The following is a 23,689-nucleotide window of genomic DNA, read 5'->3' as shown; positions in this document are numbered from 1 at the left end:
CGTCCTCTACTTGTCCATAAGCCTGTTTTCTTGAATTGTCTGCCATCTCTAATGAGATTTTAGCAGCTTGCACCCCATAGATTCCCAGTTTCTCTATTACAGAGAGGGGCATGAGGTTTATTCCTGAACCAAGGTCACACAGAGCCTTAAAGATAATGGTGCCTATGGTACAAGGTATTATGAACTTTCTAGGATCCTGTCTCTTCTGAGGCAATGTCAGTTGATCCAGATCACTTAGTTCATTGGTGAACAAGGGAGGTTCATCTTCCCAAGTTTCAATACCAAATAATTTGGCATTCAGCTTCATGATTGCACCAAGAAACTTGGCAGTTTGCTCTTCAGTAACGTCCTCATTCTCTTCAGAAGAGGAATATTCATCAGAGCTCATGAAGAGCATAAGGAGGTTCAATGAAATCTCTATGGTCTCTAGATGAGCCTCAAATTCCTTTGGTTCTTCAGAGGGAAGCTCCTTATTGATCATTGGACGTCCCAGGAGGTCTTCCCCCTTGGGATTCACGTCCTCCTCTCCTTCTTTGGGTTCGGCCATTTTGGTTATGTCAATGGCCTTGCACTCTCCTTTTGGATTCTCTTCTGTATTGCTTGGGAGAGTACTAGGAGGGATTTCAGTGATCCTTTTACTCAGCTGTCCCACTTGTGCTTCCAAATTTCTAATGGAAGACCTTGTTTCATTCATGAAACTCACAGTGGCCTTAGATAGATCAGAGACTAAATTTGCTAAGCTAGATGGATTCTGCTCAGAATTCTCTGTTTGTTGCTGAGTGGATGATGGAAAAGGCTTGCTATTGCTAAACCTGTTTCTTCCACCATTATTAAAGCCTTGTTGAGGCCTTTGATCCTCCCATGAGAGATTTGGATGATTTCTCCATGATGGATTATAGGTGTTTCCATAAGGTTCACCTAAGTAATTTACCTCTGCTATTGCAGGGTTTTCAGGATCATAAGCTTCTTCTTCAGAAGATGCCTCTTGAGTACTGTTGGATGTAGCTTGCATTCCATTCAGACTCTGAGAAATCATATTGACTTGCTGAGTCAATATTTTGTTCTGAGCCAATATGGCATTCAGAGTATCAATTTCGAGAACTCCCTTCTTCATAGGCGTCCCATTATTTACAGGATTCCTCTCAGAAGTGTATATGAACTGGTTATTAGCAACCATGTCAATGAGTTCTTGAGCTTCTGCAGGCATTTTCTTTAGGTGAATGGATCCACCTGCAGAAGTATCCAATGACATCTTTGATAGCTGAGATAAACCATCATAGAATATATCCAGGATGGTCCATTCTGAAAGCATGTCAGAAGGACACTTTTTGGTCAGCTGTTTGTATCTTTCCCAAGCTTCATAGAGGGATTCACCTTCTTTCTGTTTGAAGGTTTGAACATCTACTCTAAGCTTGCTCAGCTTTTGAGGAGGAAAGAACTTGGCTAAGAAAGCCGTGACCAGCTTATCCCAAGAGTTCAGGCTATCTCTGGGTTGAGAGTCCAACCACACTCTAGCTCTGTCTCTTACAGAAAAAGGGAAAAGCATGAGCCTGTAGACTTCAGGATCTACTCCATTAGTCTTAACAGTATCACAGATCTGCAAAAATTCAGTTAAGAACTGAAAAGGATCTTCAGATGGAAGTCCATGAAACTTGCAGTTCTGCTGCATCAGAGAAACTAGCTGAGGTTTCAGCTCAAAATTGTTTGCTCCAATGGTAGGAATGGAGATGCTTCTTCCATGTAAATTGGAATTGGGTGCAATAAAGTCACCAAGCATTCTCCTTGCATTATTATTATTTTCAGCTGCCATCTTCTTTTCCTGTTTGATAATTTCTGACAGGTGCTTGCTGGTTTGTTGTAATTCAGCTTCTCTTAGTTTCCTCTTCAGAGTCCTTTCAGGTTCTGGATCTGCTTCAACAAGAATATTCTTTTCCTTGCTCCTGCTCATATGACAAAGAAGAGGGCACAGAAAAATAATAATAATAGAGATCCTCTTTTTTTTGTGAGTGAGGGAGAGATGTTAGTAGATGAATAAACAAATAGAAGGAGATGAGAGAGAAGAGAATTTTTGAAATTATTTTTGAAAAAAGAGTTAGTGATTTTCGAAAATAGTTTTTGAAAAATGTTAGTAATTTTCGAAAATTAAGATTTAAAAATTAAAATAAAAAGAATTTTTGAAAAAGAGAGAAGATATTTTCGAAAATTAGAGAGAGAAAGTTAGTTAGGTAGTTTTGAAAAAGATAAGAAACAAACAAAAAGTTAGTTAGTTAGTTGAAACAAATTTTGAAAATCAATTTTTGAAAAGATAAGAAGATAGGAAGTTAGAAAAGATATTTTGAAATCAAATTTTTGAAAAAGGTAAGATAAGAAGATATTTTGAAAAGATATGATAGAAATTAGTTTTTTGAAAAAGATTTGATTTTTAAAATCACAATTAATGACTTGATTCACAAGAAATCACAAGATATGATTCTAGAACTTAAAGTTTGAAACTTTCTTAACAAGTAAGTAACAAACTTGAAATTTTTGAATCAAAAAATTAATTGGTGATGTTATTTTCGAAAATAACTAAGAAAATTGAAAAAGATTTGATTTTTGAAAAAGATTTTGAAAAAGATAAGATTTTTAAGTTGAAAATTTGATTTGACTCATGAAAACAACTAGATTTTAAAAATTTTTGAGAAAGTCAAATCTAAATTTTCGAATTTATGAGAGAGAAAAAGGAAAAGATATTTTTTTTATTTTTGAATTTTTATGATGAGAGAGAAAAACAAGAAAAATGATGCAATGCATGAGAATTTTAGATCAAAACATGTGATGCATGCAAGAATGCTATGAATGTCAAGATGAACACCAAGAACACTATGAATGTCAAGATGAACACCAAGAACATATTTTTAAAAATTTTTATATGCAAAGAAAACATGCAAGACACCAAACTTAGAATTCTTTAATGCTTAGACACTAAGAATTCAAGAATGCATATGAAAAACAAGAAAAGACACAAAACATGCAAATGCAAAGATCAAACAAGAAGACTTACCAAGAACAACTTGAAGATCATGAAGAACACTATGAATGCATGAAAATTTTCGAAAAATGCAAGATGAATATGCAATTGACACCAAACTTATAACATGACTCAAGACTCAAACAAGAACACAAAAAATATTTTTGATTTTTATGATTTTCTAATTTTTTTTGTATTTTTTTTTTCGAAAATTATTTGAAAAACAAAAATAAGGATTCCAAAATTTTTAATATGAATTCCAGGAATCTTATGCTCTAAAGCTCCAATCAAAGGGTCAGGCATAGCTTAATAGCCAGCCAAGCTTTAGTATGTAATCCAGACATGACATGCCTGACATACCCTATCCAGAAGGATTGGGCATGACTCCACAGAGGTGATTAGTTGAAGGTCAATCCCAAAGCAGTTTGGGTATGGCTTTACAGCCAGATAGGCTTCAACATGCTTCATGAAACACTAGAATTCATTCTTAAAAATTTTGAAGTCATAGAATAATTTATTTTTGAAAACATTATTTTTATTATTATATTTATTTTTTTTTTTCGAAAACAAAAGAAAAATTTTTGAAAGATTTTTGAAAAATTTTTGAAAACAAAACAAAAAGAAAATTACCTAATCTGAGCAACAGGATGAACCGTCAGTTGTCCAAACTCGAACAATCCCCGGCAACGGCGCCAAAAACTTGGTGCGCAGAAATTGTGATTACACTTTGATTATGTAAAATTCATCGCTCTTTCTTTCCCTGGTAATGGCGCCAAACACATGATGCCAATACCATGGTTCACAACTTCGCACAACTAACCAGCAAGTGCACTGGGTCGTCCAAGTAATACCTTACGTGAATAAGGGTCGAATCCCACGGAGATTGTTGGTATGAAGCAAGCTATGGTCACCTTGTAAATCTCAGTCAGGCGGATATCAAATGGTTATGGAGTTTTCGAAAATAATATGATAAATAGGGATAGAAATACTTATGTAAATCATTGGTGATAATTTCAGATAAGCGAATAGAGATGCTTTCGTTCCTCTGAACCCCTGCTTTCCTGCTATCTTCATCCAATCAGTCTTACTCCTTTCCATGGCTGGCTTTATGTGATACATCACCATTGTCAATGGCTACTTTCGGTCTTCTCTCGGGAAAATGATCCAAATGCCCTGTCATGGCACGGCTAATCGTCTGGAGGCATCACCCTTGTCAATGGTTTCATCTTATCCTCTCAGTGAAAATGGTCAACGCACCCTGTCACGGCACGGCTATTCATCTGTCGGTTCTCGATCATGCTGGAATATGATTTACTATCCTTTTGCGTCTGTCACTACGCCCAACAATCGCGAGTTTGGAGCTCGTCACAGTCATTCATTCATTGAATTCTACTCGGAATACCACAGACAAGGTTTAGACCTTCCGGATTCTCTTGAATGCCGCCATCATTCTAGCTTACACCACGAAGATTCTGATTAAGAGATCTAAGAGATACTCATTCAATCTAATGTAGAACGGAAGTGGTTGTCAGGCACGCGTTCATAGGGAATGATGATGATTGTCACGTTCATCACCTTCAGGTTGAAGTGCGAATGAATATCTTAGAAGTGAAATAAGATGAATTGAATAGAAAACAGTAGTACTTTGCATTAATCTTTGAGGAACAGCAGAGCTCTACACCTTAATCTATGGAGTGTAGAAACTCTACCGTTAAAATTACATAAGTGAAAGGTCCAGGCATGGCCGAGATGGCCAGCCCCCAAAATGTGATCAATAGATCAAAATATAATCCAAAGATGTCTAATACAATAGTAAGAGGTCCTATATATAATAAACTAGCTACTAGGGTTTACAGAAGTAAGTAATTGATGCATAAATCCACTTCCGGGGCCCACTTGGTGTGTGCTTGGGCTGAGCTTTAACTTTCCACGTGCAGAGGCCATTTGTGGAGTTGAACGCCAGGTTTTGATCCATTTCTGGCGTTCAACTCTGGTTTTTTATCCCTTTCTGGCGCTGAACTCCAGAATTGGGCAGAGAGCTGGCGTTGAACGCCAGTTTGCGTCGTCTAAACTTGGGCAAAGTATGGACTATTATATATTGATGGAAAGCCCTGGATGTCTAATTTCAAACGCGATTGGAAGCACGCCATTTTGAGTTCTGTAGCTCCAGAAAATCCACTTTGAGTGCAGAGAGGTCAGAATCCAACAGCATCAACAGTCCTTCTTCAACCTCTGAATCTGATTTTTGCTCAAGTCCCTCAATTTCAGCCAGAAAGTACCTGAAATCACAGAAAAATACACAAACTCATAGTAAAGTCCAGAAATGTGAATTTAACATAAAAACTAATGAAAACATCCCTAAAAGTAACTAGATCCTACTAAAAACATACTAAAAACAATGCCAAAAAGCGTATAAATTATCCGCTTATCACTACCCGACCTCTTCTCAAAGAGGTCGGCCAAATCGACAGAAAAGCCCAATAAAGGGCCCAAATAGAGGAACACGACCCAAATCCAAAGGCAATCCAAGCCTATAGAGATAAAGGCGGTTCCCTTGAAGATAAGCTGACTGATGAGATATTTTGGAGGAAAAATAAATCTCTTCCAAAACACCCAAATCCTACCGGCAAGTGTACCGGGTCGTATCAAGTAATAAAAACTCACGGGAGTGAGGTCGATCCCACAGGGATTGAAGGATTGAGCAATTTTAGTTTAGTGGTTGATTTAGTCAAGCGAATCAAGATTTGGTTGATGATTGTGTGACTTGCAGAATGTAAATTGCATTGAAGTAAAGAGAACAAGAAATAAATTGCTGAAACTTAAAGAACAAGAAATTAAATGGCAGAAACTTAAAGTGCAAGAAATGTAAATTGCGGAATCTTAAAGTGCAAGGAATATAAATTGCTTGAAATGTAAAGGGAATTGGGGAATGGATTTGCAGAATTTAAACAAGGAAAAACTAAATTGCATCAAACAGAAGAGGGTAAGGGAATTGGGAATTAACCGGATCTTGAAGCAATAAAGTAAATTAACAGAAAAAGCAATAAACAGGGAATTGAAATGAGAAATTCAGATCTCAGGACCCAGAGACTAGAAAACCAAGTCTAGATCTCAATGCCTTCCTAGATCCAACAAGAACAATAGCAAGGAAATTGTAAATTGCAAAGAAAAGAGATGAAGAACAATGAACCGGAAATGAAATTCAATTAACAGTAAAGAAACAGAGAAATCCAAGATTGAGATTGAAACAGAATTTCTTCAATTCTCCAATCCAAGATCCAAGACAAATGTAAAATGAAATTGAAAGCAATTAAAGCAAGAAATTAAAGTTCACTCAAGTTCAAAAGCTCTCCGAAAACTATTATGAAAATTCTCAAAGGAAAGCTCCCTTAATAACTTGAATTCTATCCTATTTATACACTTTCCAAAATGATCTTCAAGCCTTGAGTTGGGCCTTTGTTCTTGGTGGAATTGGGTTGAAAGAGGCCTTGGTTGATTGCTCTTGAAGTTTGAAGAAGAACCGAAGTGAACCAATTGAACTGGTTTTGAAGTTAGCCAAAGTTGGTCCCAACGTTAGGGCCAAAGTTAGGGGTCTAACTTTGACCCTAACTTTTCATAGCAGCAAGCATAATTCTCTGGTTTGGACGTTGGTGCCAACGTTAGGGGTCTAACTTTGACCCTAACGTTGGCCTTGCTTAGTGCTAGTGGCGCCAACGTTAGCCTCCAAGTTAGGGGGCTAACGTTGGCGCAAACGTTGGTGCCCCTCCCTTTGTGATTCATGTGCCAACGTTAGCCTCCAAGTTAGGGGGCTAACGTTGGCGCAAACGTTGGCCTTCTTCCCCTTTATAACTCATGTGCCAACGTTAGCCTCCAAGTTAGGGGGCTAACGTTGGCGCAAACGTTGGCTGGCCCAGGGATGAGTTTCAAGTTTCTCTTGCCAACGTTAGCCTCCAAGTTAGGGGGCTAACGTTGGCTCAAACGTGGGGAGTCCAGGGAGTGATCTTCATGCCCAACGTTAGCCTCCAAGTTAGGGGGCTAACGTTGGGGCTAACTTCATGCCTCCAGGATCAACTTCCATTCTTCACTTCTAGCCATTCCTCTTTGCTTCAACCTTTCTCCAAGCTTTCTTCACCTATCATTAATCAACCAAACTAATCAAAGCTATGCTCAAAATCATGAGATATTCATTCTTTCATAATATGCAACAAATATAGCACAAAACCTCATGAAATGGCATGAATTCATATATGGTTGGTTCAATCAAGGGAAACATGAAAATCTACTCAATTAGCTTGCTTGTAGCTCAAGAAAGTGCATAATTCTAATGAAAACTAAAGAAAAAGATTAGCTAAAATAGGCTAAGATGACTTGTCATCACTGACTTCACTCGAAATAAGATAAGATAAGATAACTAACTTATCTTATCGGAAAGGTCAGCCCACACTACTATAAATACACTGGAGCACCCAGGTATAACTCATACTCTGATTCTACAATAAACATTCTTAATACCCGTGCTAACTTAAGCATCGGAGTCTCTTGCAGGTACCCCCACCCTCCGGTGACCAAGGATCAGAAGTGCATCCAGTCCAACAAGGCATACACAACAGCTCCGACCGCCACCAGCCAACTGGATACATCATCTCCGACCAATACAGAAGATCTCGTCCGAGATCGACCTCTAGTTTCAGGTAACCCTCGGAACAGGTTTACTTCAGTGTTACTAGGAAGAGTGTTAGGAGGAGTCTCAGGGATTATCTTGCTCAGTTGACCAACTTGTACCTCCAAATTTCTAATGGAGGACCTTGTTTCAGTTATGAAACTATGAGTGGTCTTAGAGAGGTTGAAGACTATAGTTACCAAGTCAGAAAGGCTCTGCTTAGGGGTCTCCATATTCCCTTGAGAAGATGGGAATGGTGGCCTGTTGTTGAACCTATTCTGGGTTCTTCCACCTTGATTATTATTGAAGCATTGCTGAGGCTTCTGTTGATCCTTCCATGAAAGGTTAGGATGATTCCTCCATGAAGGGTTGTAGGTGTTTCCATAGGGTTTTCCCATGTAATTCACCTCCTCCATCATGGGTTGGTCAGGATCATAAGCTTCTATCTCAGAGGAAGCTTCTTGAGTGCTGCCAGCTGCAGCTTGCATTCCAGTCAAATGCTGAGAGATCATATTGATATGTTGGGTCAAGATCTTGTTCTGAGCCAATATAGCATTCAAAGTGTCTACTTCAAGAACTCCTTTCTTTTGAGTTGCCCCATTATTCACATGGTTTCTCTTAGAAGTTACATGAATTAGTTGTTTGCAACCATCTTAATGAGTTCTCTTGCTTCTGTAGACATTTTCTTCAAGTGAAGTGATCCACCTGCAGAGCTGTCCAATGATATTTTGGACATCTCAGACAAGCCATCATAGAAGATGCCTAAGATAGACCATTCTGAGAGCATGTCAGAAGGACAACTTCTGATCAGTTGCTTGTATCTTTCCCAAGCTTCATAGAGGGATTCACCTTCTTTTTGTCTGAAGGTTTGAACTTCCACTCTAATTTTGCTCATTTTCTGAGGAAGAAAGAACTTGGCCAATAAAGCATTGACCAACTTCTCTCAAGAGTCCAAGCTCTCTTTAGGTTGAGAATCTAACCATATTTTAGCTCTGTCTCTTACAGCAAAGGGAAAGAGCATAAGTCTATAGACCTTAGGATCCACTCCATTGGTCTTGACAGTGTCACAGATTTGCAAGAATTCCGAGAGGAATTGGTATGGATCTTCCAGTGGAAGTCCATGAAACTTGCAATTCTGTTGCAGAAGAGAGACTAACTGAGACTTAAGCTCAAAGTTGTTAGCTCTAATGGAAGGTTTGGAGATACTTCTTCCATAAAAATCAGAGGTTGGTATGGTGTATTCACCAAGAACCTTTCTTGCATCTCCTCCATTATTAGTATTATCTGTCATGTCTTCAGCTTCTTGTTTGAAATTTTCTGAGAGGTTTCTTCTGGAGTGTTGTGCTTTAACTTGTTGTAACCGCCTCCTTAGAGTCCTCTCAGGTTCAGGGTCAGGATTAAAGGGAGGTTCTTTATCTCTGTTCCTGCTCATAACCAAGAAAAAGAAAACAAGAAAGAAGAAGAATGGGAGCTCTTTGTTCAAGAACAGAGGACTCTCTATGAGATGTGAAAAAGAAAGAAAGAAGAATGAAGATAGAGAAGAGAGAAGAAGAATTTGACAGGTGTTCCGAGGGTTACCTGAAACTGGAGGTCGATCTCGGTCGAGATCTTCTGTACTGGTCGGTGCCGACGTGTCTGGCTGGTGAGTGGCGGCCGGAGCTGTTGTGTCCGACTTGTTGGCTGGCTGCGCTGCTGATCCTTAGTCACCGGAGGGTGGGGGTACCTGCAAGAGACTCCGATGCTTAAGTTAGCATGGGTATTAAACAGGTTTTATGTAGAATCAGAGTATGAGTTATACCTGGGTGCTCCAGTGTATTTATAATAGTGTGGGCTGACCTTTCTGATAAGATAAGTTAGTTATCTTATCTTATCTTATCTTATTTTAGGGTGAAGTCAGCTTATCTTCAAGGGAACTGCCTTTATCTCTATAGGCTTGGATTGCCTTTGGATTTGGGTCGTGTTCCTCTATTTGGGCCCTTTATTGGGCTTTCCTGTCGATTTGGCCGACCTCTTTGAGGAGAGGTCGGGTAGCCTGACCTGAAGAGGTCGGTTACTTCGTCGCCAATCATCCCAGGTCGGATAGCTCAACCTAGGGTATGAACAGTGCCCCTGCTTGAGCTCGGTCTTTTTTGTTGAGGTCGAGTCCTTGACTTCGATCCTTCTCTGGCGAAGCCGAACTCAAGCATTTTGTCGACTCCTTTCTTTGTAGAGCCTTTTTGAATGTGGAACGTTTTCCTTTAAAAGCGCGCGCTTTTATATCGACGCTTTGGAAATGTGCGAGGGTTTAATACCCTCATTAATTGACTTCAAATGCCCCGTTTCCCTTGGTTTTTATTTTGAATCTTGCCATCAGAAACGGTTTCTCTTCTTCGTTCCTCTTCGTAACTTCTCCCTTTACTTTTAGAGTTTCACAGTTTCTTCTTGCGACGCCTGCTCTACTGCCGCTTTCTGTGGAAAAGGAGTGATTCTGGGTTTCTCCTTCCGTCTTCTTCCGGCGAATTTTTTCCGTTCGAGGGGTGGCTCTGTCGCTTTTTGCTCAGCTTTCTTTCGGGGTTTTCTTCTATTTTTCAGGTTTGATTTTTCCTCCTCTGTCATTTTTTATGCGTGAGTTTGATTTTTGCTTGGAGAAAGTTTGAATCTTTCTGCTTTTGCTGCGCCTGATTGTTGCGTGTTCTGGAGTTTCTTCATCTTTTGTATGAATTTTTTCGCCTTTTTCTGTCGCTTGATGCTTTTAGGGTTTTTTGCATATTGTCGCCGTTTCTGCTTGTGCTTCTGATGATGGTTTTTGCTTGGTTCACAAAAAGGTTGTGTCTTTTGACGATTCTCTGTTTGGCATGTTTGGTGTTGTCTAAGCTTTTTGCTGATAGACTACAGAAAGATAGTGGCTTTGATGACTTTTTGTACTTTTTTGTGTTTTGTCTTTCTCCTATGAAAATGCTTGCTGTTTGAAATCTTCTTTTCTTGTTTGGGGGATGCCGAGACGTAAGCTGTAGATCTTTCCTGAAGCCTTGCTTTGTTACTGCCTCCAAAGGATGCCCCAGGACTTTGGTTTGAGTTTTGGGGTTTTCCTTTTCTGTTTGTTCTTCTGTATACTAGTCGAGTTATTTTGCCCCTCGTCCGAGATGTTTTTTTTTTGGTAATCCCATCTTCTTTTCTTATTGTAGGAGTAGTTGGCCTCATGTCTTCTCGCAATAACATTGTAGAGATGTCTTCTAAAGTTCCCGAGGGGATGTCTAATTGGTTGGACTCCCTTGTCTGGATGTGTGTCTCTGTGGTGGATGCTGATTTTTGTGTAGAGCTGAGAAAACGTCATAGGATTTGTGGTAGCGGCGCTCGAGAGAGGGATTATGAGCTTGTAGCGCCCGACTCTGATGAGAGGATTTGTTTTCCTACTTCGATCGAGGGGAAGCGTCCATTTTTCTATGCCTATGAATATTTCTTCAGCCAGTTGGACATTACCTTTCCCTTTACTGCTTTCAAAACCGATTTGTTGTGGTCTTGTAATATTGCCCCATCCCAGCTTCATCCGAATTCCTGGGGTTTTATCAAGATTTTTCAGCTGCTTTGCCGAGAGTTAGGCATAACACCTTCTCAGACTTTTTTTCTCTATCTTTTTGTATCTGCCAAGCCCGGAGGGTCCGCCAAAAAGAAAGCTTCCTGGTTTTCTTTCAGGTCGGCCCAAGGGCATAAAGTTTTTGCCATGTATGATGAATCTTTTAAAGATTTTAAGAATTATTTCTTCCAAGTCTGTGCTGTTGAGGGGGCCCGCCCCTTTTTTATTGATGAAAATGATGAGCCTGCCTTTCCTCTAGAATGGCAAAAGAATGTGAGAGTGTCTCGCTATACCTGGGAGATGCTTGACGAGGTTGAACGAGCTTTTGTAGTTGTTCTTGAAGATTTATGGGGGAAACCACCCCATCTTGACACAAAAAGGTTTTTGAGTGACCCGTCTTTGGTTCGAACTGTTTTAGGTATTGTCCGACTTGTTTACATTCTTGCTTCTTAGCTTTACTTCTTTTTTTGTGATTGTAACCCATTGCTGTGGTTGATTCTGTTTTTTCAGAGATGTCGAAGAACAACTACTCTATGCAGGCCTACAAAAAAGCGAAAAAGGTTGCTGCTGCTCAAAATATCTCGGCCAAGGCGGTGGGAGAGGGATCTTTGCAAGTTCGGGTGAAGCCACCCGTAGCGAGCTCTCCTGGGCCGAGGAAGGTGGTTCCCGCTCCTCGGGTTCGCCTGGCCGAGCCTCCACAGTCTTCCGTTGCTACCTCTGGTGCTCCTCCCAACAAGAAACAAAAAAACAATTGAGCCTTTCAACCTTGATGCCCCTGATTTTGACGCGGTCGAGTTTGTAGATCAGCAGATCGGTCCTTACGGTGTCCTTCCTATGGATGATGTATCACTTCTTCGTCATTTGGACTTTATAACTCGGAGTAGTGTAAAAATGGCACATATGGGAGCTGCCTTGTACCGAACAGCTCAACACCTTCCTCTCCACGCTACCAAAGCCTTCATGGAGGAGGCAAAACAGGAATTCGATCGGATGAAGGGCTTGAAAGAGGAGCTCGAGGTGAAGGTGGCCAAACTGGAGAAGGATCTAGAGAATGAGAAGGCGAGTTCCCTTGCTCTGGCGGCTTCTGTGCGGTTGGCTGAGGACATGGCGTTGAGGCATAAAGACAGCTATGTCACATCTTATCGGGAGGGGATGCGTCTGAAGGAGGAGTTGGAAAACGCCCGAGCTGATTACTCCGAGCTCCAAGGTCATCTTGTCGGCAGCGTGAATGCTGCTTATGAGAACCTAAAGGAGCAGGTTCGAATTCTGGCTCTCGAGGTCGATCTTTCTCTCTTCAGCCTGAACAATGTTGTGAGGGATGGTAAGATTGTCCCTGATGACCAGGATGATGATGATGTTGAACCTCCCCCTGTGTCTTCTGCCAAAGTGTCAACCTTTTCAGTTCCTCCAGTTGTGTCTGATCCGGATTGCCAGATTCTAAACCGGGATGATGGAACCGTTGATGCTGTGCCTATTTAGACTCGCCCTCCTTCACCCCAGACTGATGCCACCGAGAAGGCTCCCGATCTTAACTAATCTTTTTTGGATGTTTGTGTAGATAGCCCGGCTTGTGGGATTTTTAAACTCTTTATTTCTGTAATTTGAATATTTTGCTGACTGTTGATACTCCCTCTGGTTGCTTGTTCAGCAACTTTTGATTTTGAAAAAACAACAAGTAGCTTTCAAGCTTTTGGGCTTGACCTTGAAGCTTGTTATAATATTGTATTTTATATCATATTTGTTTGCGCTTGTCTTAGCACTTTTTGGAAATGTTGGAGCCTTGCTTCTTGGCCTCTTTGGATCGCTTTACACTTGTTGCTTGCGGGTTGACTCAGTCGTGAATGGGCGGGTCCAACTTGTTTCTCGGTTTTCTCGCTTTTGCTTGTATTTCTAGCAATCCATAGCCGATTTCTTTACGTTGGTCCTTGTTTCAGTCGTTTTGGCAGTCCTCTTTCTTGGACCTTTGCTAGGTCTCTTTCAGGGACTACTTTGTAGGAGGTCGACTTCTTTATGTCATCCTTTTTTAAGTTATTTTTGTAATCCTCTTTCTTGGACCTTTGTCAGGTCTCTTTCAGGGATTACTTTTATAACTCGTCAGTTGTAGGAGACCGACTTCTTCATGTCGTCCTCTTCTAAGTTATTTTTGTAATCCTCTTTCTTGGACCTTTGTCAGGTCTCTTTCAGGGATTACTTTTATAACTTGTCTTTGCAGGAGACCGACTTCGTTAGGTCGATCTCTTCTAAGTTATTTTTGTAATCCTCTTTCTTGGACCTTTGTCAGGTCTCTTTCAGGGATTACTTTTATAACTTGTCTTTGTAGGAGACCGACTTCGTTAGGTCGATCTCTTCTAAGTTATTTTTGTAATCCTCTTTCTTGGACCTTTGTCAAGTCTCTTTCAGGGATTACTTTTATAACTTGTCTTTGTAGGAGGCCGACTTCATTAGGTCGATCTCTTCTAAGTTATTTTTGTAATCCTCTTTCTTGGACCTTTGTCAGGTCTCTTTTAGGGATTACTTTTATAACTTGTCTTTGTAGGAGACCGACTACGTTAGGTCGATCTCTTCTAAGTTATAGCAATTTTTCTTTTATAGGGTTGGCCAGACCTCTTTCCAAGGATTTGCTGATAACTTGGGTTGACTTGGTCCGACTTCTCCATGTCGGCCAGTCTTTTAAGTTATTATTTAGCAATCCATAAGACCTCGTCAGATTTTTTTTCGGATCACTTTTGATAACTTCTTGCATTATTCTGTGTTCATCTTTGCCGATTTGTAGAAGGTGGTTTCTGTCTTTGTTTAGTCGACCTTTAGATGAATCGCGTTTTCATCTTTATTGGTCTTCTATCGTGATCGTGCAGTGAATCTGTTTTTCACTTTCTGCCGATCTGTTGCTTTATAATCGGACGATGAATGCTTCAGATTAATGCGTCTTGAAAATTTTGTAGAATATCTAAAATATATTTTATTCAAAAGCAAGTGCAAATATATACATGCAGGAGTTTTTCATCCCTTTAAGTCGGATAATTTCTGGATCTCAACTTGGTGCCTCATTAAAAAACCTTTTTAGGAAAAAGAGTGCATCCTAGATCTTTTACCTTCTCTAGCTATAGTACTTTCTTAGGTTGCAGGCGTGCCATGATCTGGGAAGCTCTCATCCATCGAGTTCGGACAGTCTGTAGTAGCCCTTTCCAAGTACTTCTATGACTCGGTAGGGTCCTTTCCATTTTGCTGCCAGCTTTCCTTCTCCGGGTCGAGTTGTTCCAATGTCATTTCGGATTAGGATGAGATCATTCTCAGTGAAACCTCTTGGCACTACCCTTTGATTATATCTCGAAGCCATTCGTCGCTTTAGCGCTTCTTCCCTGATCCGGGCACTTTCTTGGATTTCCGGAAGTAGGTCGAGCTCTTCTCTTTGAAGTTGAGAATTTGCTTCTTCATTGTAGTGGACTACTCTAGGCGACCCTTCCTCAACCTCTACTGGGATCATTGCCTCCACTCTGTATGCTAGTCGAAATGGTGATTCGTTTGTGGTGGAATGTGGCGTTGTTCGATAGCCCATAGGACTTGTGGAAGTTCTTCGGCCCAAGCTCCCTTTGCCGCTTGCAGTCTCCGTTTCAACCCAGCCAATATGACCTTGTTGGCAGCTTCGGCCTGTCCATTGGCTTGAGGATGTTCGACGGATGTGAACTGGTGTTTTATGTTCAAATCGGCTACTAACTTTCTGAAGCCTGCATCTGTGAATTGGGTGCCATTGTCCGTGGTGATGGAATATGAAACCCCGAACCTTGTGACAATGTTCCTATATAGGAATTTCCAGCTTCTTTGAGCAGTGGCGTTGGCTAGGGGCTCTGCCTCGATCTACTTTGTGAAATAGTCTACCCCTACTATGAGGAATTTGACTTGTCCTGATCCCTGGGGGAAAGGTCCGAGGAGATCAAGTCCCCATTTTGCAAATGGCCAAGGTGAAGTTACGCTGATGAGCTCTTCTGGCGGGGCGATGTGAAAGTTGGCATGTTTCTGGCATGGTGAGCATGTCCTTACATACTCTGTAGCTTTTTTTTGTAGAGTTGGCCAGTAAAATCCTGCCCGGAGTACTTTTTTGGTGAGAGCTTGTGCTCCGAGATGATTACCACAAATGCCACTGTGTACTTCCTCTAAAACTTCCCTTGTGTTGGAGATCAGCACACATTTTAATAGTGGTATTGAAATCCCTCTTTTATATAGGGTGTTGTTTATGATAGTGTAGTACTGAACCTCTCATTTTAACCTCTTTGCCTCCTTTTCATCTATGGGGAGTGTTTCTGTTTTGAGGTAATTAATTATGGGAGTCATCCATCCTTGATCCTGGCTTGTTATGGCTAGGACTTTTTCCTCTTCTGACATTGACGGGTTCTGTAGCATTTCCTGAATGAGGCTTCTATTGTTGCCCCTTGGTTTGGTGCTCGCTAGTTTTGAGAGTGCGTCAGCTCGGGCATTTTATTCGCGAGGTATGTGACAGATCTTGTATTCCCAGATTTGTCCGAGTTGTTCCTTGGTTTTATCCAAATACTTTTTCATGGTGGGATCTTTGGCTTGGTAACTCCCCGTTATCTGTGAGGTGATTACTTGTGAATCGCTGAAGATGTTGAGTTTTTGAGCTCCAACCTCCTTAGCCAGCTTCAAACCAGCTAATAACGCTTCATATTCCGCCTGGTTGTTTGAGGCCGGGAACCCAAATTTAAAGGAGAGCTCAACTTGCGTTCCTTGGTTGCTTTCTATTATCACACCTGCGCCGGTTCCAGTTTTATTCGAGGAACCGTCCACGTAGAGATTCCATTCTGTGGGGGTTTCCGGGGTATCTGTGAACTCTGCGATAAAGTCGGCTAAGTACTGTGATTTGATGACTGTCCGAGCTTCATATTGGAGGTCGAATTTAGATAACTCGACTGCCCATTGTAAAATTCTGCCTGCTAAATATGTTTTCTGCAATATCCCTTTTATGGGCTGGTCGGTCCGAACCTTAATGGTAAGAGCCTAGAAGTACGGGCGAAGTCTTCGAGATGTCAGTACGAGAGTATAGGAAAACTTTTCTATCTTTTGGTAGTTCAGCTCGGATCCCTGCAGCGCTTTACTAATGAAGTATATAGGTTGTTGCCCCTTGTCATCCTCTCGAACTAGTGCTGAGGCTACTGCCCGGCTTCCGACTGCGAGGTATAATATGAGTGATTCTCCTTCTCGTGGCCGAGATAGGATGGGTGGCCGTCCCAAGAATTCCTTGAAGTCGTGGAAGGCTTGCTCACATTCTGTTGTCCATTCGAACTTCTTTCCCTTCCTTAAAGTAGCATAGAAGGGGAGAGATCTTATCGTTAATCCTGCCAAGAATCTGGATAAGGCTGCCAATCTCCCGTTGAGTTGCTGCACCTCTTTGGGCTCTTCATGTTGAGTATGGCCTGACATTTGTCTGGATTTGCTTCAATTCCTCTTTGTGTGAGCATGAAACCTAAGAATTTGCCCGCTTCTACTGCAAAGGTGCATTTTGCTGGGTTGAGTCGCATGTCATGCTTTCTTATAGTGTCGAACACTTGGGCCAGGTCGAACAATAGTGTTTCTTCGCTTTGTGTCTTTACTAACATGTCGTCCATGTAGACTTCCATGATTTTTCCGACATGTTCTAAAAAGACTTTATTCATTAGCCTTTGATAAGTTGCTCCCGCGTTCTTGAGACCGAACGGCATCACGATGTAGCAGTAATTTGCTTTTGGTGTTAAAAATGAGGTCTTTTCTTGATCTGGTGGATACATGGGGATTTGGTTGTATCCGGAATATGCATCCATAAATGAGAGGTATCTATATCCGGATGAAGCATCTACCAGAGCGTCAATATTTGGGAGTGGGTAAGGGTCTTTTGGGCAGGCTTTGTTGAGATCGGTGTAGTCGGTGCACATTCGCCACTTCCCATTTGATTTTTTCACCAAGACGACGTTAGCTAGCCATAGCGGGTACTTGACTTCTCTTATGAATCCTGCCTCCAGTAGTGCTTGTACCTATTCTTCCACAGCTTGGGATCGCTCTGGCCCAAGCTTTCTTCGTCTCTGCTGTACCGGTCGAGATCCTGGATAAACCGTCAACTTGTGACACATTAGCTTAGGGTTTATACCTGGCATGTCTGCAGCTTTCCATGCGAAGAGATCGATATTATCTCGTAAGAACTGTACTAGTAATTCTTTTGCGTTTCCTTTCAGGATCATGCCAATATTAGTTGTTTTGTCCGAGGTGTCTCCGATCTGAACTTTCTCTACTTCACCCTCGGGCTCTGGGCGGAGTTCCTCTCGTCTCTGAACTCCACCAAGCTCAATTGTATGGAACTCTTCTCCTCTGCCTCTGAGGTTTAGACTTTCGTTATAGCAGCGGCGTGCCATCTTTTGATCTGCTTTTATTGTAGCTATCCCTTTTGTAGTTGGAAATTTCATGCATAAATGTGGAGTTGAGACTATTGCGCCGAGTTGATTTAGTGTTATCCGACCTATTAAGGCATTGTAGGCTGAACTCACGTCGACCACGATGTAGTCTATCTTGAGTGTTCTGGATTGGTTCCCTTTTCCGAAGGTTGTATGTAGTGACACGTATCCTAGTGGTTGTACTGGGGTATCGCCTAGTCCGAACAGGCTGTTCGAGTATGCTCTAAGCTCTTTTTCCTCTAAGCCGAGCTTGTCAAAGGCAGTTTTGAATAAGATGTCAGCGGAGCTTCCTTGGTCTATTAATGTGCGGTGGAGATTGGCATTTGCCAGTATGATGGTGATTACCATGGGATCGTCGTGTCCTGAGATGATACCGGATACGTCTTCTTTGGTGAACATGATTGCAGGAATGTCGAGTGCTTCCTCCTTCCTTTCGACATGATATACTTCTTTGAGGTGTCTTTTGCGGGATGATTTGGAGATTCCACCTCCTGCAAATCCTCCGTGTATCATATAGACATGTCTTTCTGGCGTACAAGGTAATCGCTCAACTCGTCCGACATCTTCATCTCTTCGTCTTTTTCTTTGCTCATCATCTCGGGTGGCCAGATACCGATTTAGTTTTCCTTCTCTCACTAATTTTTCTATGATGTTTTTTAATTCTAAGCATTCGTTGGTGGAATGTCCTCGGACCCGATGATATTCATAGTATTCGTTCCGATTTCCTCCTCCTCTTTTGCCTTTGAGTGGTCGAGCTGGGGGTATCTTTTCTGTGTTACAGACTTCTTTGTAAATATCCACAAGGGACACCCAAAGAGGGGTGTAATTATGATACTTTTTTATTTTTTCGCCCGTTCGATCTTCTTTCTTCTTGGATTCTTTATCTTTATCTCGGTAGGTGAAACCGAATTTCGAGGCTTCTCCAAGTCGGGAATTTTCTTCCATGTTGATGTACTTCTCTGCCCGCTCTTGTACCTCATCCAGGGATGTGGGATATTTCTTTGATATAGATTGGCTGAAAAGTCCCTCTCGTAGGCCGTTGATGAGGCCCATGACGGCAGCCTCTGTTGGCAAGCTTTGTATGTCTAGACATGTTTTGTTGAATCTTTCCATGTAGTTGCGAAGACTTTCCCGATCTCCTTGCTTGATACCTAGTAGGCTGGGGGCGTGCCTAGCCTTGTGTTTTTGGATGGAGAATCTGGCCAGGAACTTTTTGGCCAGGTCATCAAAGTTGTCGAACCATCTAATTACTGTCTTTGTGAGAGTCGTTGGAAAAGCTTTACAACAAACGGCGTCTGAAACGTCGGTGAGGTACATTCTGCTTCTGAAGTTACTGAGGTGATGGTTGGGATCTGTAGTGTCATCATACAAAGTCATATCCGGATGTTTGAAGTCTTTATGGATTTTAGTCTTCATGATTTCCCTAGTGAATGGGTCTTGATCCTTGCGAGAGTTGTCCTCAGGGGTGGTCCGGGTAGCCTTTGCTTTGAGATCGGCTTCAAGTTGTAGGAGTTTATCTTCTAATTCTCGACGTCGCCTTACCTCTCTTTGAAGATCCTTGCCGACTTCTTACTGGTACTGGCTTTCTTTTTCGAGTTGCTTTAGGCGATCTTGAAGTGCTTCTATTACTCCCGGATGTGATGAGTTTTTGTCTCCGTTAGATTCCGGAGTATCCTTTGGTGTAGCATCCGTGTTTTTGTGCGGCGTTCTATCCTCTAGATCTGAGTTGTGGTCGTTATCCTGTTCGTCCGCCATGGTGACGGGATGACTTCCAGGTTCCCCGGCAACGGCGCCAATGTTCCAAGGGTTACCTGAAACTGGAGGTCGATCTCGGTCGAGATCTTCTGTATTGGTTGGTGCCGACGTGTCTGGCTGGTGAGTGGCGGCCGAAGCTGTCGTGTCTGACTTGTTGGCTGGCTGCGCTGCTGATCCTTGGTCACCGGAGGGTGGGGGTACCTACAAGAGACTCTGATGCTTAAGTTAGCATGGGTATTAAACAGGTTTTATGTAGAATCAGAGTATGAGTTATACATGGGTGCTCCAGTGTATTTATAATAGTGTGGGCTGACCTTTCTGATAAGATAAGTTAGTTATCTTATCTTATCTTATCTTATTTTAGGGTGAAGTCAGCTTATCTTCAAGGGAACTGCCTTTATCTCTATAGGCTTGGATTGCCTTTGGATTTGGGTCGTGTTCCTCTATTTGGGCCCTTTATTGGGCTTTCTTGTCGATTTGGCCGACCTCTTTGAAGAGAGGTCGGGTAGCCTGACCTGAAGAGGTCGGTCGCTTTGTCGCCAATCATCCCAGGTCGGATAGCTCGACCTAGGGTATGAACAAAAGGAGAGGGATAGAAATTTGAAAATTCGAAGTAAAAAGAGAAAATATTTTTATTTTTATTTTTATTTATTAATTAAATTAAAAAATAAAACTAATTAACTAAAAAGATTTAAAAATTAAATAATGAATTTTTGAAAAAGAAGAGAGAGAAAGAGAGAAGATATTTTCGAAAATTAGAAAAGAGAAGAATTAGTTAGGAAGTTTTGAAAAAGAAGAAAGAGAAAACAAGTAACTAATTGAGAAAGATTTGAAATTAAGATAAGATAGAAGATTAGAAAAAATTTGAATTTAAAATTTGAAATTAGAAAAGATAAGATAAGATTTTAAAAAGATATGAAAAAGATTTGATTTTAAAAATTGAAATTGGAAAAGATAAGATAAGAATTTGAAAAAATTTGAAAAATATAAGATTTGAAATTTGATTTTTGAAAAATATTTGATTTTGAAATTTGAAATAAGATAAGATAAGGTTTTTGAATTTTAAAGAAATATAGAAAGATAAGACAGTAATTTGAAAAAAATATGATTTTTTGAAAAGATTTGATTTTGAAAAGATTTGAAATTTGAAATTTAAAACTAAGATAAGATAAGATAATGATTTTGAAATTAAAATTTGAATTTTTTGGTTGATTTTCGAAAATTAATGCAAAGATAAAAAAATATATTTAATTTTTTTATTTTTGAATTTAATGAAGAAAGAGAAAAATAACAAAAAGACACCAAACTTAAATTTTTTAGATCTAAGGACACAAAATTTTGAAAATTGCAAAAAAAAAAAACACAAAGAGACACCAAACTAAAATTTTAAGATCAAAATAAGAAGAAAAACAAGAACACTTTGAAGATCAAGAAGAACACTAAGAACAAAACTCAAAGAATTCAAGGAAAATAAGAACATGCAAATGACACCAAACTTAAAAATTTTGAAAACCAAAGACACCAATTTAAAAAATTTTAAAAGAAAAGACACAAGAAGACACCAAACTTAAAGATTGACACAAGATTCAAACAAAAGACACTATTTTTAAAAATTTTTAGAAAAAGACTAAAAAAATTCAAAAAAGACTCAAACAAATGATTAAGATTAATAAAGAAAAGAAAAGGTTTTTGAATTTTTTTTATTTTTTGAAAAAGAAGAAGAAAATAAAAGACTCAAACAAAATTAGAAATAATACTTAATCTAAGCAACAAGATAATCCGTTAGTTGTCCAAACTCAAACAATCCCTAGAACGGCGCCAAAAACTTGGTGCGCGGAATTACACTTCGCACAACTGAACCAGCAAGTGCACTGTCGTCCAAGTAATACCTGAGTGAGTCAGGGTCGATCCCACGAGGATTGTGATTTGAAGCAAGCTATGGTTATCTTGTAGATCTTAGTCATGTAGATAGAAAAGTTGTTTGTTTGTTTAAAGCACATAAAAGGAAAAATAAAGAAAACGTTACTCAGTTGATGATGAAAGCAATGATAAGAAAATGGTTAAGGTTTCGGAGATGCTTTGTTCTTCTGGATCAATTCGGTTTTACTATCTACTCCAACTGCGAATAATTTCTTCTATGGTAGGCTGATTGTGATCAACGCCTTTCTTGAGAGGTCGCCAATGCTCCTCCAGATCTGAACACCAGGGTTAGTGCGGATCCATTCTGATTGAGGGTGAACCTCCTGCAGTTTATTCTCCTTAGTGATCCTACTCAAAACGACACAGACAAGGTCGAATCTTCCAGATCAAAGAATGTTGTGCCTTTGGTTCTAGCCTCTACCATAAAGACTCTAATCTCCCTATAACTCGGCTGAACTGGTGTCTCAAAAAGTCCCCAACGAAGTCGTGGATTAGTCGTCTAAGAGATGTATAATCAAGCTAGTGGTTCATCATTATCCGATGAAAGACTCACTCTGAACCCATGTAGAATGAGATAACCTTGTGCCGGTTCAACGCATTCATAATGATGAAGAACGAAGATACATCTTAGAATAGAGAATCAAACAAGAATTGAGATAGAACGGTAGTACTTTATTAATCCATAAAACTCAGCAGAGCTCCTCCCCTCAACCTAGGAGGTTTAGAAACTCATACTGATAGAAAATACAATGTGAACGTGTAAAGTGTCAAAAGGTTGTGTGTCGTCCTCTAAAAGTGTACAAGTTTTCAAATAAATACAAGACTAATGACTAAGGATTACATAAGAAGGGTAAGACAGTCTTTAGTGCGAAAATCCACTTCCGGAACCCACTTGGTGAGTGTTTGGGCTGAGCTTAATTGAGATCCACGTGCTAGGTTCTTGGGTGTTGAACGCCTGCTTGGGGGTCCTTTGTGGGCGTTGGACGCTGGTCTCCTCCTTGTGGGCGTTGGACGCCAGAGTAGGACTGGAGGCTGGCATTTGAACACCAGTTTTGGGCCTTCAATTCTGAAAAAAGTATGGACTATTATATATTGTTGGAAAGCTCTGAATGTTAGATTTTCATAGCCGTTGAGAACGCTTCATTTGGACTTCTATAACTCCAGAAAAACTCTTTTGAATGCAAGGAGGTCGAATCTTGACAGCATCTACAGCACTTTCTCTGTCTCTGAATCAGACTTTTACTCCAACTCCTTAATTTCAGCCAAAAAATACATGAAATTACATAAAAATACACAAACTCAAAGTAGAATCCAAAAATGTGAATTTTGCACTAAAACCTATGAAAACTTAATAAAACTTAAACAAAACATACTAAAAATTATATGAAAATGATGCCAAAAAGCGTATAAAATATCCGCTCATCAGCCTACCATTAGTTGTACAGAGATCCAAGAAAGCCACTTTTGGTGCAGTTATAGACATGGTCTACCAAAGAGCTCAGACATGGAAGAGGCAACTATTATCAGCTGGGGGAAGACATGTCCTAATCAAGGCAGTTGGAGAAGCTATTCCTGTGTACACCCTTTCCTATTTTTGACTACCAGACTCACTCATAGAAGATAGTCACAGGATATTATCACAATTTTGGTGGGATCAGCGTGGTCCAGAGAGAAAAATGGCCTAGATCAGCTGGGACCATATGACGAGACCAAAAAAGCAAGGAGGTTTGGGATTTAAGGATTTAAAGGCTCAGAATATGGCACTGTTAGGCAAACAATTCTGGCGTATTACTACTAATCCTAACTCATTGCTGGCTCGCATACTAAAAGGAAGATACTATAGATATTCAAACACATTACAAGCTGTAAAAGGTTACCAATCGTCCTGGGGATGGAAGAGCTTATTAAAGAGGAGAAAGGTGATGAAAAAAGGTTTGTGTTGGAGCATTGGCTCAGGAGAGAATATTCGCATATGGCACGACCCTTGGCTACCCCCTTATCCCTTTCAATTAAACATTAACAACAGTCCATTCACAGGAATCAATATGCTAAAGGATTTACTTACCGAGAATCGAAGATGGAACCAGGATTTGATCACTGAGTTGTTCCCTTCAGTGGTCAGGAACCGTATTCTCTCGCCCAGCATTAATGTGGATAGCAGAGACAAAATCCAGTGTATCAGGAATAAGCGAAAGCAGTACGATTCAGCATCTGTCTATCTTGTTGCTTACAATTTTTTCCATGACCCAGTGGAGCAAATTCCAGCTGTAATGAGGAACCATGTAACCTGGAAAGCCATTTTGGGGTTAAAAATCCCATCGAAAATACAGGTATTTTTATGGAAAGCTTGCCACAGA

At 40.5% G+C, this 23,689-nt stretch overlaps 1 protein-coding gene, 1 long non-coding RNA gene and 1 other non-coding gene across 3 annotated transcripts; 1 reads left to right on the top strand and 2 right to left on the bottom strand.

The window, feature by feature from the left end:
- Nucleotides 1–1,306: 1,306 nt before the first annotated feature.
- Nucleotides 1,307–1,414, top strand: LOC112731453 (small nucleolar RNA R71). The gene has a single exon (XR_003167229.1). It is a non-coding gene; the product is annotated as a small nucleolar RNA R71 (small nucleolar RNA).
- Nucleotides 1,415–4,642: 3,228 nt separating this feature from the next.
- LOC140177087 (uncharacterized) lies at nucleotides 4,643–20,126 on the bottom strand. Its single transcript, XM_072209553.1, has 2 exons — nucleotides 9,249–20,126; nucleotides 4,643–5,289 (listed from the first exon to the last, which is right to left on the bottom strand). Exon 1 carries the CDS (start codon nucleotides 19,071–19,073, stop codon nucleotides 17,244–17,246), a length of 1,830 nt encoding a protein of 609 aa, XP_072065654.1. The 5' UTR covers nucleotides 19,074–20,126; the 3' UTR covers nucleotides 4,643–5,289; nucleotides 9,249–17,243.
- Nucleotides 20,127–21,985: 1,859 nt separating this feature from the next.
- LOC140177086 (uncharacterized) lies at nucleotides 21,986–23,689 on the bottom strand. The gene is made up of 2 exons (XR_011868773.1): nucleotides 23,398–23,689; nucleotides 21,986–22,583 (listed from the first exon to the last, which is right to left on the bottom strand). It is a non-coding gene; the product is annotated as an uncharacterized lncRNA (long non-coding RNA).

The sequence above is a fragment of the Arachis hypogaea genome, chromosome 12, assembly GCF_003086295.3.
Source record: "Arachis hypogaea cultivar Tifrunner chromosome 12, arahy.Tifrunner.gnm2.J5K5, whole genome shotgun sequence".
Taxonomy (NCBI): domain Eukaryota; kingdom Viridiplantae; phylum Streptophyta; class Magnoliopsida; order Fabales; family Fabaceae; genus Arachis; species Arachis hypogaea.
Note: the sequence above shows the minus strand (reverse complement) of the source record. Positions and strands in the feature narration are given on the sequence as shown.